The sequence below is a fragment of the Drosophila takahashii genome, chromosome 2L, assembly GCF_030179915.1.
Source record: "Drosophila takahashii strain IR98-3 E-12201 chromosome 2L, DtakHiC1v2, whole genome shotgun sequence".
Classification (NCBI taxonomy): domain Eukaryota; kingdom Metazoa; phylum Arthropoda; class Insecta; order Diptera; family Drosophilidae; genus Drosophila; species Drosophila takahashii.
Genome location: NC_091678.1, coordinates 19,540,428 through 19,557,297, shown reverse-complemented (window position 1 = coordinate 19,557,297; position 16,870 = coordinate 19,540,428). Strand labels below are relative to the sequence as shown.

Sequence of the window (16,870 nt, the reverse complement as noted above, 5' to 3'; positions counted from 1 at the left end):
TTGAGATTGACACACATAAATTTGTGCGTATTTATTAATTTCTTGCAATTAGTTATTTGACAATGTAGCAACAAGGTTGAAATGCAATAAATATTTATCATATTTTAGGTCGCAGAAATGTGTAAGTGAAATTAATTATTTTGGCTTATAATTTAATAAAAACCCCTTTTGCCAAACATATTGAAAGTCAGTTGTTGTTAATTTTATTATAGATATTTAATGTATTTGTCTTCTTAATCATAGCCTAATTTATGTATGTTATAAATGCCTTGCTAAAGATAAGTGATTTGTTTTCAAAGAAATTATTGTAATTTTTCTATAATACAACTTAGCGTCTAGAGAAGGCTACCTAACTACCCCTTAGTTAGTTACAGCTAGGGATTAGCATACTGCTACGAACTGACACTTAACCTCTATACACTCCCGGGGGGATTACGATCATTCGGGGATATCTAAATTAACAGTCTAATGGGCCGCACTTGACGCCCACCTCGGTGCATTTGCATTCCAGGCACTGGCTGGATAATTCCACGATAATCCGACCCACCCGGTACATGCGTCCGTAAATGTTGCAGCCCGCCAATTTCAGCTGACCGAGTGGATCATCGCCACCCGGAAATCCACCTCCTCCACTGCTATTTCTTTCCCCCGAAACCGAACCCGAACCTGAACCCAAATCCTGGGGCACATCCTCCGGGGATGTTGCCGGTGGAATGCTTGTTAGCGGTCGTGTTGCATGTTGGTAATGGTGGAATTGCTGCGGTGGCTGCTCATGTTGCTGCTGTTGCTGCGGTGCCTGCAACGCCTGCTGTTGCTGCTGCGGCTGCAATCGGTGCGGTCTTACCTCATAGCTGGTATCCATGAAGGGTAATTTGTCGAACGGCGAATTTAAAAATGGATGCAGAGTGCCCTTCGTTGTTGTGGGCTGCCCCGTGGTTGTTGACGCAGATGATGTTGCTGCTGCTGCTGGCGGAGGGGCTCTAGTGGTTGCCGCTGTGCTTTGGCGTCGCGTGGCACTCTGGACTTTGCGTCTATTGCCGTTCGTCTGTTTGTTTTTCGTTTTACTATTTCCCTTTTTGGCCGGAGCACGTGTTGTCGCTGTTGGCCGACCTGCGGTCGATGTTGCTGGCGTGCTTGTTGCTATTGCTGTTGTTGATGTTGCTGTTGCTGGTGTTGCTGTTGTTGTTGATGATGATTTTGCCAGCGCTGCTGTTGCCGCTGGCAGTTGCTTCCAGGCAGGCACTGTGCTGCTCAATACCTCCTCTTTGGACAACTCCATGCCAAGCAGCTCATCCAAGAGCTTATCTAATTTATTGATTTCATATTTATCTATCAGGGGGGTTTCCTTTTCCGTTGTTGTTGCTTTGGTTGTCGTTGTCATCGTTGTTGTTGTGGAGCTGCTGGTAGATGCCGATATGGAGGAGGCTGTTGAATTGCTGACACTGAAAGTGACGGTCTCGATATGTTCCTCATTCGGCTTCTTGTTCGCCTTGTCAACGATTAATTCATCGAGATTGGGCGACGGCTCTGTGTGTATGACATCCTTAAAGGGATCGGGTGTGGTGATTTCTGAAAAAGGGGGAAAACAAAACAAACATTTTTAGATATAATCTAGATAATGGCAGCGCTTTCAATTCATTGAAAGCATATCATATCTTTGAGTCAAATCAAAAACCTAAACAGATTTAAAAGTTGAGTGATTTTACTAGTCGGTTTTGTATTGGAAGGGTTCAAAATGACTACTACCTACAAGCTAAGTAATTGATTTATTTTTATAGCCTTTGTTAAAACTTTGAGTAAATAATCCTGACTATATTACAAAGTGTAAAATTGTGGTTTTAATGATATTCTAGTACTTCGTAAGTGAAATCTTGATTTAAATTAAACAAAAATCAGATTGGATAGATTCATTACGAAGACTTAGAACGGTTTTCTTCCTTAGTATCTTAGTTTGACATTTGGAAGAGTGCTTAAGGTCAAAATAAAACCCACCTATCGAAGCAGTATCGTTTGTTTGCGCCCCCGATGCTGTGATATCGATAATGTGCTGCGTGACATGGAAGTTATCAGTTCCACTCGAGGTGACATGCTCCTGGAGAACTTCCCCATCGATAACGAGCGGTTCCTTGGGCATGAATCCTCCCTCCGTTTCGGTGGGCGGTGAGAAGCCATTGTGAGGGGGCGGCACCACCGGGCGATCGAAATCGAAGTTAACGTAGGCTGCACTGCCCTCATATTTGCCACCCACATGAACCACAGGTTCTGGAGCGGATTCCACTGCTGGAACCTCCACATTGAACTTGTACTTGTAGGCAGCCTGATTGGGCTGAGATTGCGAGAATAGAGCCACCGAATCATCAATGGTATCGTACCCAACCACATCCATCTTATCGGATGCCACCTTCTGCTGATAGAAGTTTGGTGGATACTTCTCCTTGGGAGCCGAATCCACAGCATCGGTTGGTAGGAATGGAATTATTTTCAAGTTCGGCAGACTGGGTGGCAAAGTGGGTTCACCATTGGTGTCCAGTGGTTCGGCTTCCAAAATACTTGGGTTGGTTTTGATCACCAGCGGTTTCGGAGTGCTTGTTACATAAGGTTTGGGTTTAGGTTTAAATTTCGGTTTGCTGGTGGTTCGTACAGTGGTTGTTGTTGTTGTTGTGGTGGTGGTGGTGGTGGGTTTAGGAGTCGAAGGTCTTGGAGTTGTGGCTTTCGGAGTAGTGTTTTTCGGAGTGGTGGTTTTCGGAGTGGTGGTTTTCGGAGTGGTGGTTTTCGGAGTGGTGGTTTTCGGAGTGGTGGTTTTCGGAGTGGTGGTTTTCGGAGTGGTGAGTTTTGTAGTAGAGGGTTTAGGAGTTGTAGGTTTTTGTGTGGTTGTGACTTTTTTAGTAGTCTTCAGCTTGGGCTTGACCGTAGTGCTTGGCCTCATTGTGGTTTTGATGGTGGTATCTAGTTTTGTTTGCTGTGTAGTGCTAGCACTTGGTTTTTCAGTGGTTTTGGCTACTGAGCCGCTGGTGGTTCCATTGACCCTCTTTTCCGCCGTTCTGTGGGTCACCGGCTGACCATATTTGCTGGTCACCACCAACATGGGCGGTGTCACTGTGAGATTAGCCAGTTTCGAGTTGATTCGGGTGTGAAGGGGCTTGCCACTCGGCAGGGGTCTGAACATTGGTGGTGCGTGTTGTACTGTGGTTGGTCTTTCAGTGGTTGTCGTTGTACTTGTACTCGTGGAGTTCTGATTGAGTGGCTCTTCGAGTATACCGGACAGACCATCCATGAAGGCGTTAAATAGACTTGGTTCCTCCTTCGGCGGGGGCTTAACTTCCGTCGCGGTTGTTGGCCAAATTCCGGCATTCGCCAGACCAATTTGTTGGGCTTCCGCCGGCAGTTCACCCGCCGCCATTTCTCCACTATCCAATTGCTCATCAAAGTCCTCTGCAATGCGTTTAATGCTATTTGTTGAAGTCCTCAGCTCATCGGGTTGTGTTAGAGTGGTAGTAGTTTCCAAATAAGCTTCCGTTTTGGGGTTCAGCTCATCCTCATCGGGTCCCAGCAGGATGTCCATCCAGGAGAGTGTGTTCTTCACAGTAGTTGACTCCGGTTGCCTGATCTCTTCGTGCCCCGCGGTCTCCGTACTGGGACCCAAGAGCAAATCCAGAAAACTCAGGGCCGTAGTGCTGCTCACCTCCTCACTGGAGGACTCCGTTCTCATCTGTGGTGGTGCCTGGGTGGTTCCCATGCCCACCAGATCCAAGTTGTTGGCCAGCATTTTGTTGTTATTACCGTCGATAAACTCCAGACCTTCGCGTAGGGTGTCCATGATGCTCTTCTCACTGCTAACCTCCAGGGGATTCCCCAAAGGAGCCCGTGTGGGATGACGATCGTGCGGATATCTCTCAGCCATGGAATTCTGGGGTATTAAGGCCGCTTCCTGTGGCTCCGGTTCCTCCTTGCCAAAGAGCATATTGTACAGATTAAACTGTCGCGAGTTGTGCGACCTGCGATAATCCCTCTGGCTGCCACAGTCATAACTCGATGGACAGCACTGACCCTTCGGCACCACGGGAATACAGTTCTTAAGCGCCGGTGAGCATTTCTTGGGGGCACAGCGTCTGGTTCCCCGGATACAGAAGCATATGTCGCACGGCCTGTCCGCATCCGAACGCATCTTCTGCCCCTCCGCGTAGAACTGGGGGCCCACAGTGCAGCCTCGATTGCGCTGCAGCCGCTGCGACATGCGCTGGAAGTGCTTGTTCGAGGTCTTCCTGTAGCGCACCTCCTGCGAGGACTTCCCCGACGTCTTGCTGCTGCAGTCGTATCGCACGGGACAACAGGTGGAGTCCACGAATATGGGCTTGCAACCGTCCACGGGCAGCATGCACTTGGGCTTCACACACTTCTCGGTGCCACCTGTTGTGGAAAATGGGGAAAATCAATAATTTCTGGTTACCTAAACTACATACCAAGAAAAAATATGGTGGGAAATTGTCATACAGTCCCCAACCACAAAAAACTGTCGCTTCTACCAATTAAATAGGTGTGTGTTCTTGCTAATTATGTGTATTTGTTGTTGTGAAAGTAACTATTTGAACTATTTGGTAGAATTGACAATTTTTGTGGTTGGTTAATTTTACCAAGTTTTTTTATTGTGTATAAGTATTCTCACCTATGCAATAGCAGTAGCTGCACAAATTCGATGATGACATAGCAGAACCCGACTTGTAGACTGTGCCGTTCTTCACGCAAACTGTTAAAAAAACGATAGATTTTAAAACCCAAAGAAACCATCAAGAGTATATCAACTACTCACCAAACAGATCCGTGTCGGAATCATCTGATCGTCTTTGCAGCATGTTATCGTTGACCACCCTATCAATGGACTCCCTTTCATAGTGATCCAAATAGGCGATGATGCGACGCTTGGTGGGTATCTTGTAGAAGGCATCCAATCTGGCGCAGGAAAGAAAGGGACAGCAGGTGCTCTTCTTCTGGACCACCACACATCCTCGGGGCGGTGGCATGGGCATTTCGGGACAGACCTTCAGGCGACACACCAGCGTCTTTCGGTTACACTGGCAATTCAGGCACTTCTCCATGCTGGGGACCACCGATTTGTCCGCGAACCAAGTGCCATTGTGGTGACAGCCTGAGAGGTTAATTGTTATAATAAATTTCTCAAATTAACAGATATTAAAATTTATTTTTTTTAACATACACTTCTTTGTTATGAAGATAGAAATAACTAAATATAAAATGGTTGACACACAGAAAACTTGAAATGAAAATACACAATGCTTCGTCTTGTAAATAGTTTATTATACCCGTTACTCGTAGAGTAAAAGGGTATATTAGATTCGTGCAAAAGTATGTAACAGCTAGAAAGAAGCGTTTCCGACCCCATAAAGTATATATATTCTTGATCAGGGGCACTAGTCGAGTCGATCTAGCCATGTCCGTCTGTCCGTCTGTATGAACGCTGAGATCTCAGAAACTACAAAAGCTAGAAGGTTGAGATTTTCCACACATATTCTTTGGCTTCCTACGCAGCGCAAGTTTATTTTAGCCGAGCGCCACGCCCCCTCTAACGCCCACAATCGCCCACTAACGATTTTAAAATGGGTCCTGCGCCCACATCTTTAACGATTTCCGAGAAGTATAAATGCAATTTTGTTGTGTATATTTATACCTATCGAAATGTAGAAGACATTTTTCAAATCGGACCATTCATTAAAAAGTTATACGCAATCAAAATATCTACATATATCTATCTCCCTCGCACTCCCTTTAGCTGAGTTACGATTATTAGTCGGGACACCAACCCGCGTTCGCACTTTCTTTAGCTGAGTGACGGGTATTAGATAGTCGGGACACCAACCCGACTATAGCGTTCTCTCTTGTTTTTGGTAATAAAATTAAATACATTTTTTCAAATCTCGACCTTGAAAATCTATTGGTTTTTATACCCTTGTAGAGGGTATTATAATTTCAGTCAGATGTTTGCAACGCAGTGAAGTAGACGTTTCCGACCACATAAAGTATATATATTCTTAATCAGCACCAATAGCCGAGTCTATCTAGCCATGTCCGTCTGTCCGTCTGTCCGTCTGTCCGTCTGTCCGTCTGTCTGTCTGTCCGTCTGTCCGTTTCTATGCGAACTAGTCTCTCAGTTTTAAAGCTATCGCGATGAAAATTTTCCGAAAGTCTTCTTTCTATTGCAGGTCGTACATATGTCGGAGCGAGCCGGATCGGACCACTATATCTTAAGGCTCCCATAGGAATATTCAAACAAATATAAGAAAATTCATTGTAACTTTGTAGGAAGTAGGCGTTGTGATTCTTGACTACTTAAAAACAAAATTTAAATAAATAGAAACGCTGAATCTGGAATCCCTGGAACTGCACCGAGTGAGCATTCTTTTATCTGCAAGGGTATATAAGCTTCGGCTGGCCGAAGGTAGCTTCCTTTCTTGTTATACTTTTAAATTCAAGTCTTTCAATGATAGGGACTAAAAGCTTTGAGTCGCATCACTTTCATAGAGAACGAGCAGTCGAATTGTTTCCCCTTCAAAGAGTTCACTTCTGCCAGAGGCAGGTTTGTGGTATTTGAAGGCTCTTGTTCTCTAGTTTGGCACTTTGGTGGCTGAAACAGCGATTCTGATGGACTCTTCGCTAAGAGCCCCCATATATCCTTTGTGAAGCTCTGATAGGGAGCCACAAAAAATCGCTAAGGGGGCTCGCATGCCAGTTGCCGGCTTGTTGGTCACCCTGCCCTCAGGTTTCATCTGCTGGGACCCATAAACAGTGCTCTGAAAGGGTATCCCTGCAGTTGCTGGACTCCACTGATGTCCCAGGCTCAGATTGAATTGCTGTAACCACATGCCGTTTGATTGGAATAATAATTGCCATGCGGCAAAAAGAACCTATCAACTCCTTGTGGTCAAGTGGGCGTAAGATTGTTAGTTTGCTCAACCCAGTTGCTGTGTGTATAGAGTTTAAAGTGTCACTGAGAAGTTAGCATCTCATTTTGCTATGAACTGGCTAACAAAAAGTATTTAAATTAAATACGGAAGCAAAATTTTATTAAAATCTAAATGTCTTAATTCCTTCTAATTAAAATGTAACATAAATGCACTTGTAGGGAAATGATTCATGTAATATAAGTATAATATCCAATAATATTAAAATTATTTTTTGGTGGTATTTCTGAGGTGATTATAAATTATCAAATTTAGATCCCGAATTTTGTTTGTTTTAAAATGAAATGTTGTCTGTATTTTTAGAGTTCCCTTGATGGCTACAAAATTAGTCAGAAATAATCAAAATATTCGATATGAAATTTTCCACATCATCGGCTAGTTTTCCACCGATCGGCTATGGATCGTAGACTTTGCATCTCCACCTCACCCAATGCCACACATTTCACAGACATTATCCGCTAGCCCGTCCCGTACTCACCTGTATTCGGTGTGATAAATGCATCCAGCTGTGCGGGCCAAAGGAGAAGTAATGCCGCCGATAATATGCTGACTAAGCGCAGCGTCATCTTCGCTCGTGGATGCCGTTCCCGTTGCGTTGCGTTGGATGTGGCTCTGGATGTCGATGTGGATGCCGCCGAAGAGCATGAATAATGCAACAGAGCCGACTTTGGACTTGGGCCCAGGCCAGAGTATAATCCCCTGGCTGCCGGTCCCCCTTTTTGGTATATATATATATATATCTATAACTCCCAGATGCGGCAGGGCAGCGCTCCAACTTGTCTGCCAGAGCGGAGAAGAGTCCAACTCTAATGCTCCGAATGTGTGTCACGCAGAGGCAACTTTCGAATGACAGCGGCCAACGGTGCGCATGCCCATTTGGCTTAGACTTAGACCAAATTAAACCGAGCTGGAAATTACCCGCACAATTTGCCGGAGCATTGCCACAGGTCGTCGTCGTCGTCGAAGTCGTCGCTCGTTACTTGTCGCCAGTGCCAAAGTTCTGCCACACTTTTAATGAACCATATATGTGGCTACATGCGCGGCGGCAAGAAAGAAGGGAAATTTGTTCGCTTCACAGCTGCAAAGATAGGGAAAAAGAGACGGAGATGAGGGTAAGTGCTGGTCATTAGTGGTACGATGTTGAATAATGTTGGCGAAACTATGCAACAGGTTGCCGGGGCAAACAACTTTATTTGAATAAACAATTTTAGAGAGCTAAATTGACGTGCGTACTACAAAATGCGCGAGAGATTGTCAAGATTAAGTAAGAAGATATAGACAAAATAGTCTAGTAGCAGGTAAAGAAATGCAGACTAATTGTTGTACTTAAATGTCCAAACCATTTTGTATACAAGCTTAACAAAATAGTTATTAGAAAATTTAGTGTAGACTAGTATAAATTAATTATGTAAATTTTTTTTATTTCTTTAACGGATTATTCTAAAAATAATGTTCAATAATCGGAAGTTTATGATGATTAATAAAGCTCAATGGGAAATCTCTGAAATAACCTAACATTAATCAAACTTGCAACTGAATTTCCCTTAATGTTAAGACCTTTCTATAATCTAGGGATTAATTTATAAACAGGAAATTGTTTAAACAGTAAATTAACTTTAGCAGTCTTCTTTCTCCATACCCCCAACTTTCTTCTTTCTTTTAATCCCCTTAAATCTACGGTAAAGAAATACCTGAACACGAAACAGATCTCTCAGTATTTCCTCCCAAATTCCCCCAATAATTTCACACAACTTTATCGCTTTGTTTATCCATTGCACTTTTGAGTGCTTGGCATAAATTCCCACACGGAAATGGGGCAAACGCAAATGCTGCCAGAATCCATCAATAAATACACAAATAGAGGAGGCAATAGTGCCGCAGCGACACCAAGCCGAAGTCATAAATAATATTACTCAAAACGAGAGGGGCTCTGGAAACTGGTCGTCTCTGAAGAAGAAAAGTTCTGCCCGCAAGAATTCACTTTGCACTCCGTGGAAATCCAAAGCCAGACGCGAGTTGCATGCAAACGCAACAACTGAAAAAACAGCCAAACAAACATGAAAATCAAATAAAGCCAGGCGAATGGCGGTCATTGCCAGCGAAAGATCCACCGGACTGCCAGACTTGTGGCCACCGAGTTGTCCAAGAACCATCCCCAGTCAGTCTATGTATGTATGTATGTATACAACAGCCAACGGCCAAGAGACAACTAACAACATGCAACTAACAACAAACAACAATGTTGTCCACGGACCACTCCGAACTGGCCACTGCAGCCACTTTCATTAAGAACGTGATTAGCAGCGAAAACTCACTGGCATGCAAATGCAAACGAAAAGTCTGGAAAGAACAGGGGAGATTTTCAGGTTCTAGGATAGGGGAAGATGGTATACTCTGCCAAACAAATGAATTAAAAATAATCAGGGAACAGCAATATATATTCGAATGTATTTAAGTGTATAATAAATAAATGGAATTATATTTAAATTCTATTAGTGATTGACTTGACCTGTTTTTTTATAAAAGAATCATAATTAAATTGAAAAAACTTTAAATGCTATAAAGTAATTAACGGAATATTTTTAGCCAAAAGTTGATTGTTAACTATACATGTTGTTACACTTTACCTAAAATTATGGAAATTTATCAATTAAATATTTAGTAAATTCATTTCAAAGTATAGGAAAAAGTTGTTCGAAAGTTCTTTAATGAACATATTTTTTATATTTTATGTGTTAGTTGTTTATTTATTGTAAACTAATATGGTAAATGCTCTCTTTATCTCTGGAACTAGTAAATACATTTATTGGTAAAATAAGTATACAAATTTTTAAGAAATAAAAATGTGCAAATAAAAATTAACATTTGACATATTCTCCACCTTTTCTTACTGATTAATTATATTTGTTGGAAAAGTGCATTATTACACCTATAAAATTTAGGTACTTTATGGGCAATTTATTCACAACATTTATTATTTGACATGTTCTCTACCTTATCGTACGGAATAGTTGCGTTTGTAGAAAAATGCTTTATTAAACCTATAAAACATTTATCTTCTATGCGCAATTTATTCACAACATTTATTACTCATACTAAATAGTTATGTTTGTGGGAAAATTCTTTATTAAACCTATTTAATGTTTATATTTTATGTCCAATATGTTCAAAACATTTATTATATAGTCGGGCAAGCCTATTTCGTGGCAAATACCCCGACTGATCGCTGCAGGAACTCCAGCTCGAGTGCGCAGAGCTTCTTCGCTTAATTGGAGCTCTCTTTGCATACCGGATTGGTGGGTCTGCTCTGGCCTTGCACAATTTAGTCGCAGTTGGTTCTCATGACAACTTTTAATCAAGTCATTATCTGAATGTCGGGCCACAGGAGATCTATGCTAGAGAAACTTTCTCAAAACACGAAAAAAGCAGAAGTCACAGAATAAAACCAAACGGCAGGCACCGAAAAGAATTTCGGTTTCACACAATAAATCAGCTGCAGTTGACTTTTATTTTGTTGTGTGGTTGACTCTGCTTTTAATTGAGAGCCACTTGGGGCTCATTTGCATGCCAACCTCGTGTAGTTGGCCATGAAAATGAAGGCTTAGAACACTGAAATTACTGACTGCAACTGGGGTGAAATGGATTGGGGCGAAATCTCTCTTTCGCTGAGGTTGGCCTAGGGCTTAAAATTGCAGTTGGTGAAAATCCCCAGCTTAACTACACATTTTCCAAAAGCGATTTACATCGGGGCCGGGCCGGGGCCAACATAATTCCATAATTTCCGCTGAAGAACCACGCACTCGCAGATATTATCAAGAATTCTATGGATATTCCACCATATTCAGAACGTGTGTAAGCCCAGTCGCCTCATAAATACATTACAGTAATTACTTGAGCAAAGACAAAACCAAACCAAACCGAACCGAAAGAAAGCGAGGCTGTGGGAGCAAATGCCACTCAGGTGTCCGACACAAGAACCTCAAATAATGGGGCCAAGCAATTACGCCCAGACAACTTTATTTATTTACCTACTCTTTTTTTTTAGTTTTTATTTTGGCCCGACCATGCACTGAGCGAAATTAATCAAGTCATTTATTAGTCTGCCCCCGGGGCTCAAAGCGAAAGTGTTGAGATTAAAAGTCTCCGATTGCTCGATTAGTTAATCACAATGAAGAGTTCGCTTGCCTTCATCAACCCAGTTTACCGGGGTTTCGAAGAAATTAAAAGTTTTTAATGGTTTCAGTTTCATTAACCTAGTTGGAAGAGTTTGTATAGAAGATATTTGACAATGGTTTTAGGAGATAAATGCAGCTGAGAACTGTAAATACCGAAAGTATAAATGATTCATGGAATAAATTAGAATTATAGAATTTCCCCATCGAAAGTTAATCAGCGAAATTTTGACATTTATTTTGGTTTACGATAATTAAAATCATTTATCACTTGGACAAGTAAATCAACAAGAAGTTGGGTCTTAATGTCTTGTCAAAAATATCCCAGGAAATTCACTAATAATATTGTTTAATGATATTAATTTATGATACTAATCACTAAAATGTATCACTATGGACGGCAGTCCATGTAGTGACGAAGCGCACCAGGAGAGTGTGCGAAGGCGACTACTATATATACACGAAGAAATGAAAATCTGCTGTGATAGTCAGATCGTAATGAGTAATACACCAATCGAAAGGTATTGCAAAAACTTAAAGGATTGCATACCAAGACCTTAAGAAAATCAATTGGATTGGGAGAGAGAGCGGTGAAAGTGAAAAAGTAAAAATTTAGAAATTTGGAGCTGTTGGGGCCGGTGGGGATAAATGCCCCCTCGCAATGATTTACTTGTATTCCTTTTGAAAATACCCGTCGAATGAGGGGTCATTTGTCAAAATCCGACGCTCCGTTCAAAAGTTATAGCCAAAATAAGATTTTCTTCTTCTTCCCAAAATGAAAATTTAATTCTGTTTGTCCACTTGTCCACTTGTCCACTTGTCCACTTGTCCACTTGTCCACTTGTCCAAAACATGTTTTTTAAGTTCTGAAAATTTGATATGACGTTCATCACATCGATATAAAAAACTTTTGTTCTACCACTTTTGGAAAAACTCGCTAGTTTAGCGGGAAAACAGCTATAAATAGCTAAAATTCGGAAAGCCGCAACTTCTATACTACTAAAGCTACAGACTTGTGCTGCATCTCGTTTGAAAGGTATTTTGAAATGCTATAAACGCCTTCTATATGCAATTTGTGTAAATGTAATAGTTAAAAAAATATGAACAAAAGACAATTTTTTAAAACTTTTTTTTTAGCTTTTTTTTATTTTTCTCAAAAACGGCTCTAACGATTTTCTAAAACCTTAAACTGTATAGCCCTTGAGATTCCTTAAATTTTGGTATATAACACATTACTGTAAAAAGTCACGTTTAATAGTTATTTTTATACGAAAATAGCCACTGTTGCCAGCTCGAACAATTAACGCTCCCTGAGTATTGAATTTTGTGGGAGGGTATCCGAACTGTATTTTAGGGTCATGGAATCAGTAAATTTGCACTTAAGAGTTCCATATAGGAATCTTTTGTTCTACGACTTTTGGAAAAAGCCGCTACTTTAGCGGGAAAGAGCTAAAAAAAGCTAAATTTCGTTAGTTTGTAAGTTCTACACTACTAAAGGTACAGACATGTGCTATACCTCGTTTAAAAGGTATTTTGAAATACTTCAACGCCTTTTTAACTCAATTTGTTAAAATACAATAGTTTAAAAATTATGATTGACCAATTTAAATTTAAATGTATATATTAGCTCCTATGAGAGCAAAAGTAAACAAACAAAAACTTCTGATATCAAATAAAAACACCTCTTAACGAGGTAAAAAACTAGTGACGACCGCACCTTCAACATACAAAAGTTCTGATATCAACATTTGTGACGAAAAATTATTACACTCGTCATTAAATAGACTTTCTAATATTTTCTCATTCGGCACGCTGCAATAGAAAATGCCTGTGAAGGGAAAAAGGTTGGAATAGTTTGCTAGGGCGGGCCGAATGAGAAAATATTAGAAAGTCTATTTAATGACGAGTGTAATAATTTTTCGTCACAAATGTTGATATCAGAACTTTTGTATGTTGAAGGTGCGGTCGTCACTAGTTTTTTACCTCGTTAAGAGGTGTTTTTATTTGATATTTTAATATTGAATATTATTCTTAATAATATTATTTCTACTGAGACAAAAAAAAAATGTAATAAATTTAAGTTGAATGGTAATATATTTTTAAAATGTAACTTTTTCTTGAAAACTTTAAAACTACAAAATATTTAGGGGGTAATAAAATTTTTTTAAATAATTTATTCTGTAAAATCGACATTAACAGTAATAATTAAGCCCACGTCAAGTTTCTCCTCCGATTGTAACATCTTTATTTAGCCAAAGTGAAGACACACATGTTCCGCCAAAGAAATCAACCCAATTAACTAGTTCGACTGTCCCGAATCGCCACAAAGCCACTCGGCTGACAATAAATTCTCCACTTGAGCCAAAATAGAGCTCGAAGTCGAACTGTAACCGTGACATCGATTCGGCAACAATAAAATTGGGTATTGAGCATTCGCATCTGATAGATACTTTGTTGGCCCGTCCATTGGACCATTTGACACAGTAGCAACGCCCCACTGACAGATTTATTTATCTGGCTTTTCGGGAAGGCGATGGAGAGCACTCCCTCCATATTTGGACGTTGATTTGTGAAAGGCGAAAAGCAAAACCAAAACCCAAGTCGAGTGCAACATTTTGCGCTGTTTTCATTTGGATCCACGCTGGATCTGGCCTTTGTTTTGTGACTACTGGGCATATTTTTGGGCGCATTCTAAACTTATAATTTGTAACAACTTTCACCGAGCGATCGTGGCAAGCACAACTAGCACTTAGGATTATGTAAATCTGGACCAGGCAGAAAATCTAATAACAATGCAGAGCTGCTGAAAGTGAGGTATGGGTGGAAAGAGAAATACTGCGCCCGAGATTCCGATCTGGGCCTATTTTCACTTTTGCAAATTGTCTTAGAACACGGAACACGAATAGAAATCGAAGTCAGTGCGAGTCAATAGGCGATCATTGAAGAATTGAAACGTGAGCATGACTACACCAGTCAGCAAAAGTGAGATCTCTGATCATATTTTATCTCTCTGTTATAATCTATAATATGGGGATCAAATAGGATTTTCTATTTGAGAATTTAAGAATTTTCATTAAAAATACTTCGATTTAAATTGAAATAAAATTATTATAATACTGTTTATTTAGGAAAACATAAATATTGCATTTATCCAATAGAAGTATGAATAAACCAACAAAACACATAATATTCTTTTTAAAGGTAACATTTTTTGTATATAAGTGTAATTCTTTTTCCTTTCTCAACAATTTGTAATGCCTTTAATAACCACATTTGCATATGAGCTCGTGTATGCGGCTTCATCATAGAGTGAAATTTGTGTCATCATAATTGAAGAAATGCCAACACGCTTCAACTTCAGCTTCACAGCAAGAAAATAAATTTGGCAATACTTGAGTCATTGAAATGATTCCAGCATAAAGCGCATGCCAAACTACTTTGGTAAAAAAAGCTAAACAAAAAAACAAACCTGACTTACAGACTGTCCGAGCCATCAACATGTGTGGCTCATTAAATATGCTGCGAACACACAACAAGTACAAGAAAAGCAGACGAGAACGAAGGAGTTTGAACAATTTTCATGTCCAACTCTATTGATGCGACTACTTCTTGGACTGGTACACAAACAAAAACATTTTCTATAAAGTGTATAACTTTATTATATTACTTAACTAAATAACTACAATTTAGGAAAATTAAAACTCAATATATTTGAAGACTTTAAAGTAATTATAGAAAACAGTCGCTTGAGAGTAGATTTGATTAGTTTACAGGAAAATAAAGTTGGTAAGTTCATGTTGCATTTAAGTTATCAGCAAGTGCTTTAAAATAAATGTAAATAATTTGAAATATATTAAAAAGGTTAAAAAAGGTTAAAATAGTGAGACTTTTTTTTGGTCAGGTGTATCCATCCACCTCTCCCTTTGGCTGCAGACAAATGCCTGTCATTTAGTGGCCGTCAAACATGTTCGACCTAGCCCCTGAAGCACCTATTCCTATCCCCCTGCTCCACCTCTGCCTTTTTTTTCAGCCAGCGATCGACTATCTCCGCGCTCCCCATCCAAAGTTACCAGAGCCGCGAGGGCTCAATAAATGGGCGTCGTTTATGCACCTCATCATCAGCGATTGCACAGATCGCAGCTCTGTGTTTTTATTCACTCGCCCTGCTGTTGCGGCCCGGCCAAGCGGAAGTTGTTAAATGAAAAGGCAGAAACAAGCATGAAATGGGAAGAGGTGTCGCCGTCGCCTGTGCGGAACGAAGAGCAAATGCTCTTGGAGAAGCTCCTTTAGATGGGCCCATGTCCTCAGAGGAGGTGGAGATGTCATGTTAATTTCAAATTCCTGGAAGCCTCAGTTTCGTTTCTGGGCAAAAGGAGAAAATAAGATTTTCAAATGGCAATAAAACTTGCGATGATCCAAAAACTAAATAATTTAAGGAAATTCTATTATAAACTCAAATATTATTATTATGTTTTTTATTTTTAACTATACAAACCATGCGCGGATCCACGAAAGGATATGTTGGATAAAACCCTCCCCCTCGGGTAAAAAATGAAAGAAAATTGGGTATTCAAAAAGTATGCAACAAAATACCCCCTCATATTTTACTTTACTTTAACTTTTTAAGAAATAAGCATACCTCTACGCCTACCTTCATTCATTACTTTCGAAGAACCCCAATGGGATATCTCATTCACCAAACGCTTTCGTACCATTAGTCATAAAATTTAATTGAATTTCATTCGATCAGTTGAATGAATTAATAGTTGACTTGTTAATTAGGAGTGTCCAGAACCCGACTGTTACATGCAGGCCCAACCCTCAGCCCCCTAGAAAGATAACTAAACGTGGATCGGGTGAAAGTCGAATCAGGTCGTCGTCTCCCGACATCTCCTTCACTCTAATGAAACTAGAACAAACTGCACGATTGTGGCAAATGGTTCCAAAAACCAAAAAAAAATGCAGAACTGGGAAAGGTTTTTGTGTTGTCCAGATAGCACCTTTCACAAAAGTCGAAACTATCAGCGAACCCACACCGAAATAGCGCCGAACAATGAACTGAAAGTTCTTAATACCCTTAAGTACTTATTGGCAAATTGATGTCGCCCTGTTGTCGTTCTAATAGGGGGTAAGTAATCGTTTCGTGATTCAGCCAGAAGAGCGTAATAAAATTGTCAACATGACAGGCTGCGATTAATATAGACCTTATATTTATAATGCATAAATCATGCAGCAGACGGAACGTGCTTCTTTGCCTTGCATTACTTTTCCCACAACTTAATGCTGCGACTCCTGGGGCGAATTCCGAATGCATTGTGCTAGAGATGAGATATTCGGAGTTTCTTTGCAATATTGGGTATCTCTGTTTGAATTCTTAAATATTTGTAAAAAAAAATATATAGCGGTTCATAATGTACAGCATATTAATTTTAAAAGAAAAGTTTTTTTTACCAGAATCGTAAAGGTTAAAATATTTTCTGACCATCTTTAAAAATTAAGATCACTTATAAAGGTGTCTCAAAGAATAAAATTAAAGAAATATATATTTTTGATCCCTAAAATAACTAACCACGTAAATAATAATATTTTGTAGAATTCTGAAAGCCTCTCAACTGCCGCCAAACACGATCATAATTCCCTCGCACGCTCATCTCTAGGCCAAAGCCAACGACCGGACAGAGTTTGTGGCAAACTTGTTCTGACTTTTGTTACAATTGGTGATTC

General features: G+C 40.2%; 1 protein-coding gene across 1 annotated transcript; it reads right to left on the bottom strand.

The window, feature by feature from the left end:
- Positions 1-211: 211 nt before the first annotated feature.
- LOC108067494 (proteoglycan 4) lies at positions 212-7,710 on the bottom strand. The gene is made up of 5 exons (XM_044394896.2): positions 7,453-7,710; positions 4,808-5,143; positions 4,664-4,744; positions 1,993-4,407; positions 212-1,569 (listed from the first exon to the last, which is right to left on the bottom strand). The coding sequence occupies exons 1-5, from the start codon at positions 7,538-7,540 to the stop codon at positions 458-460; spliced, it is 4,032 nt and encodes a 1,343-aa protein (XP_044250831.1). The 5' UTR covers positions 7,541-7,710; the 3' UTR covers positions 212-457.
- Between the last annotated feature and the right edge of the window lie 9,160 nt (positions 7,711-16,870).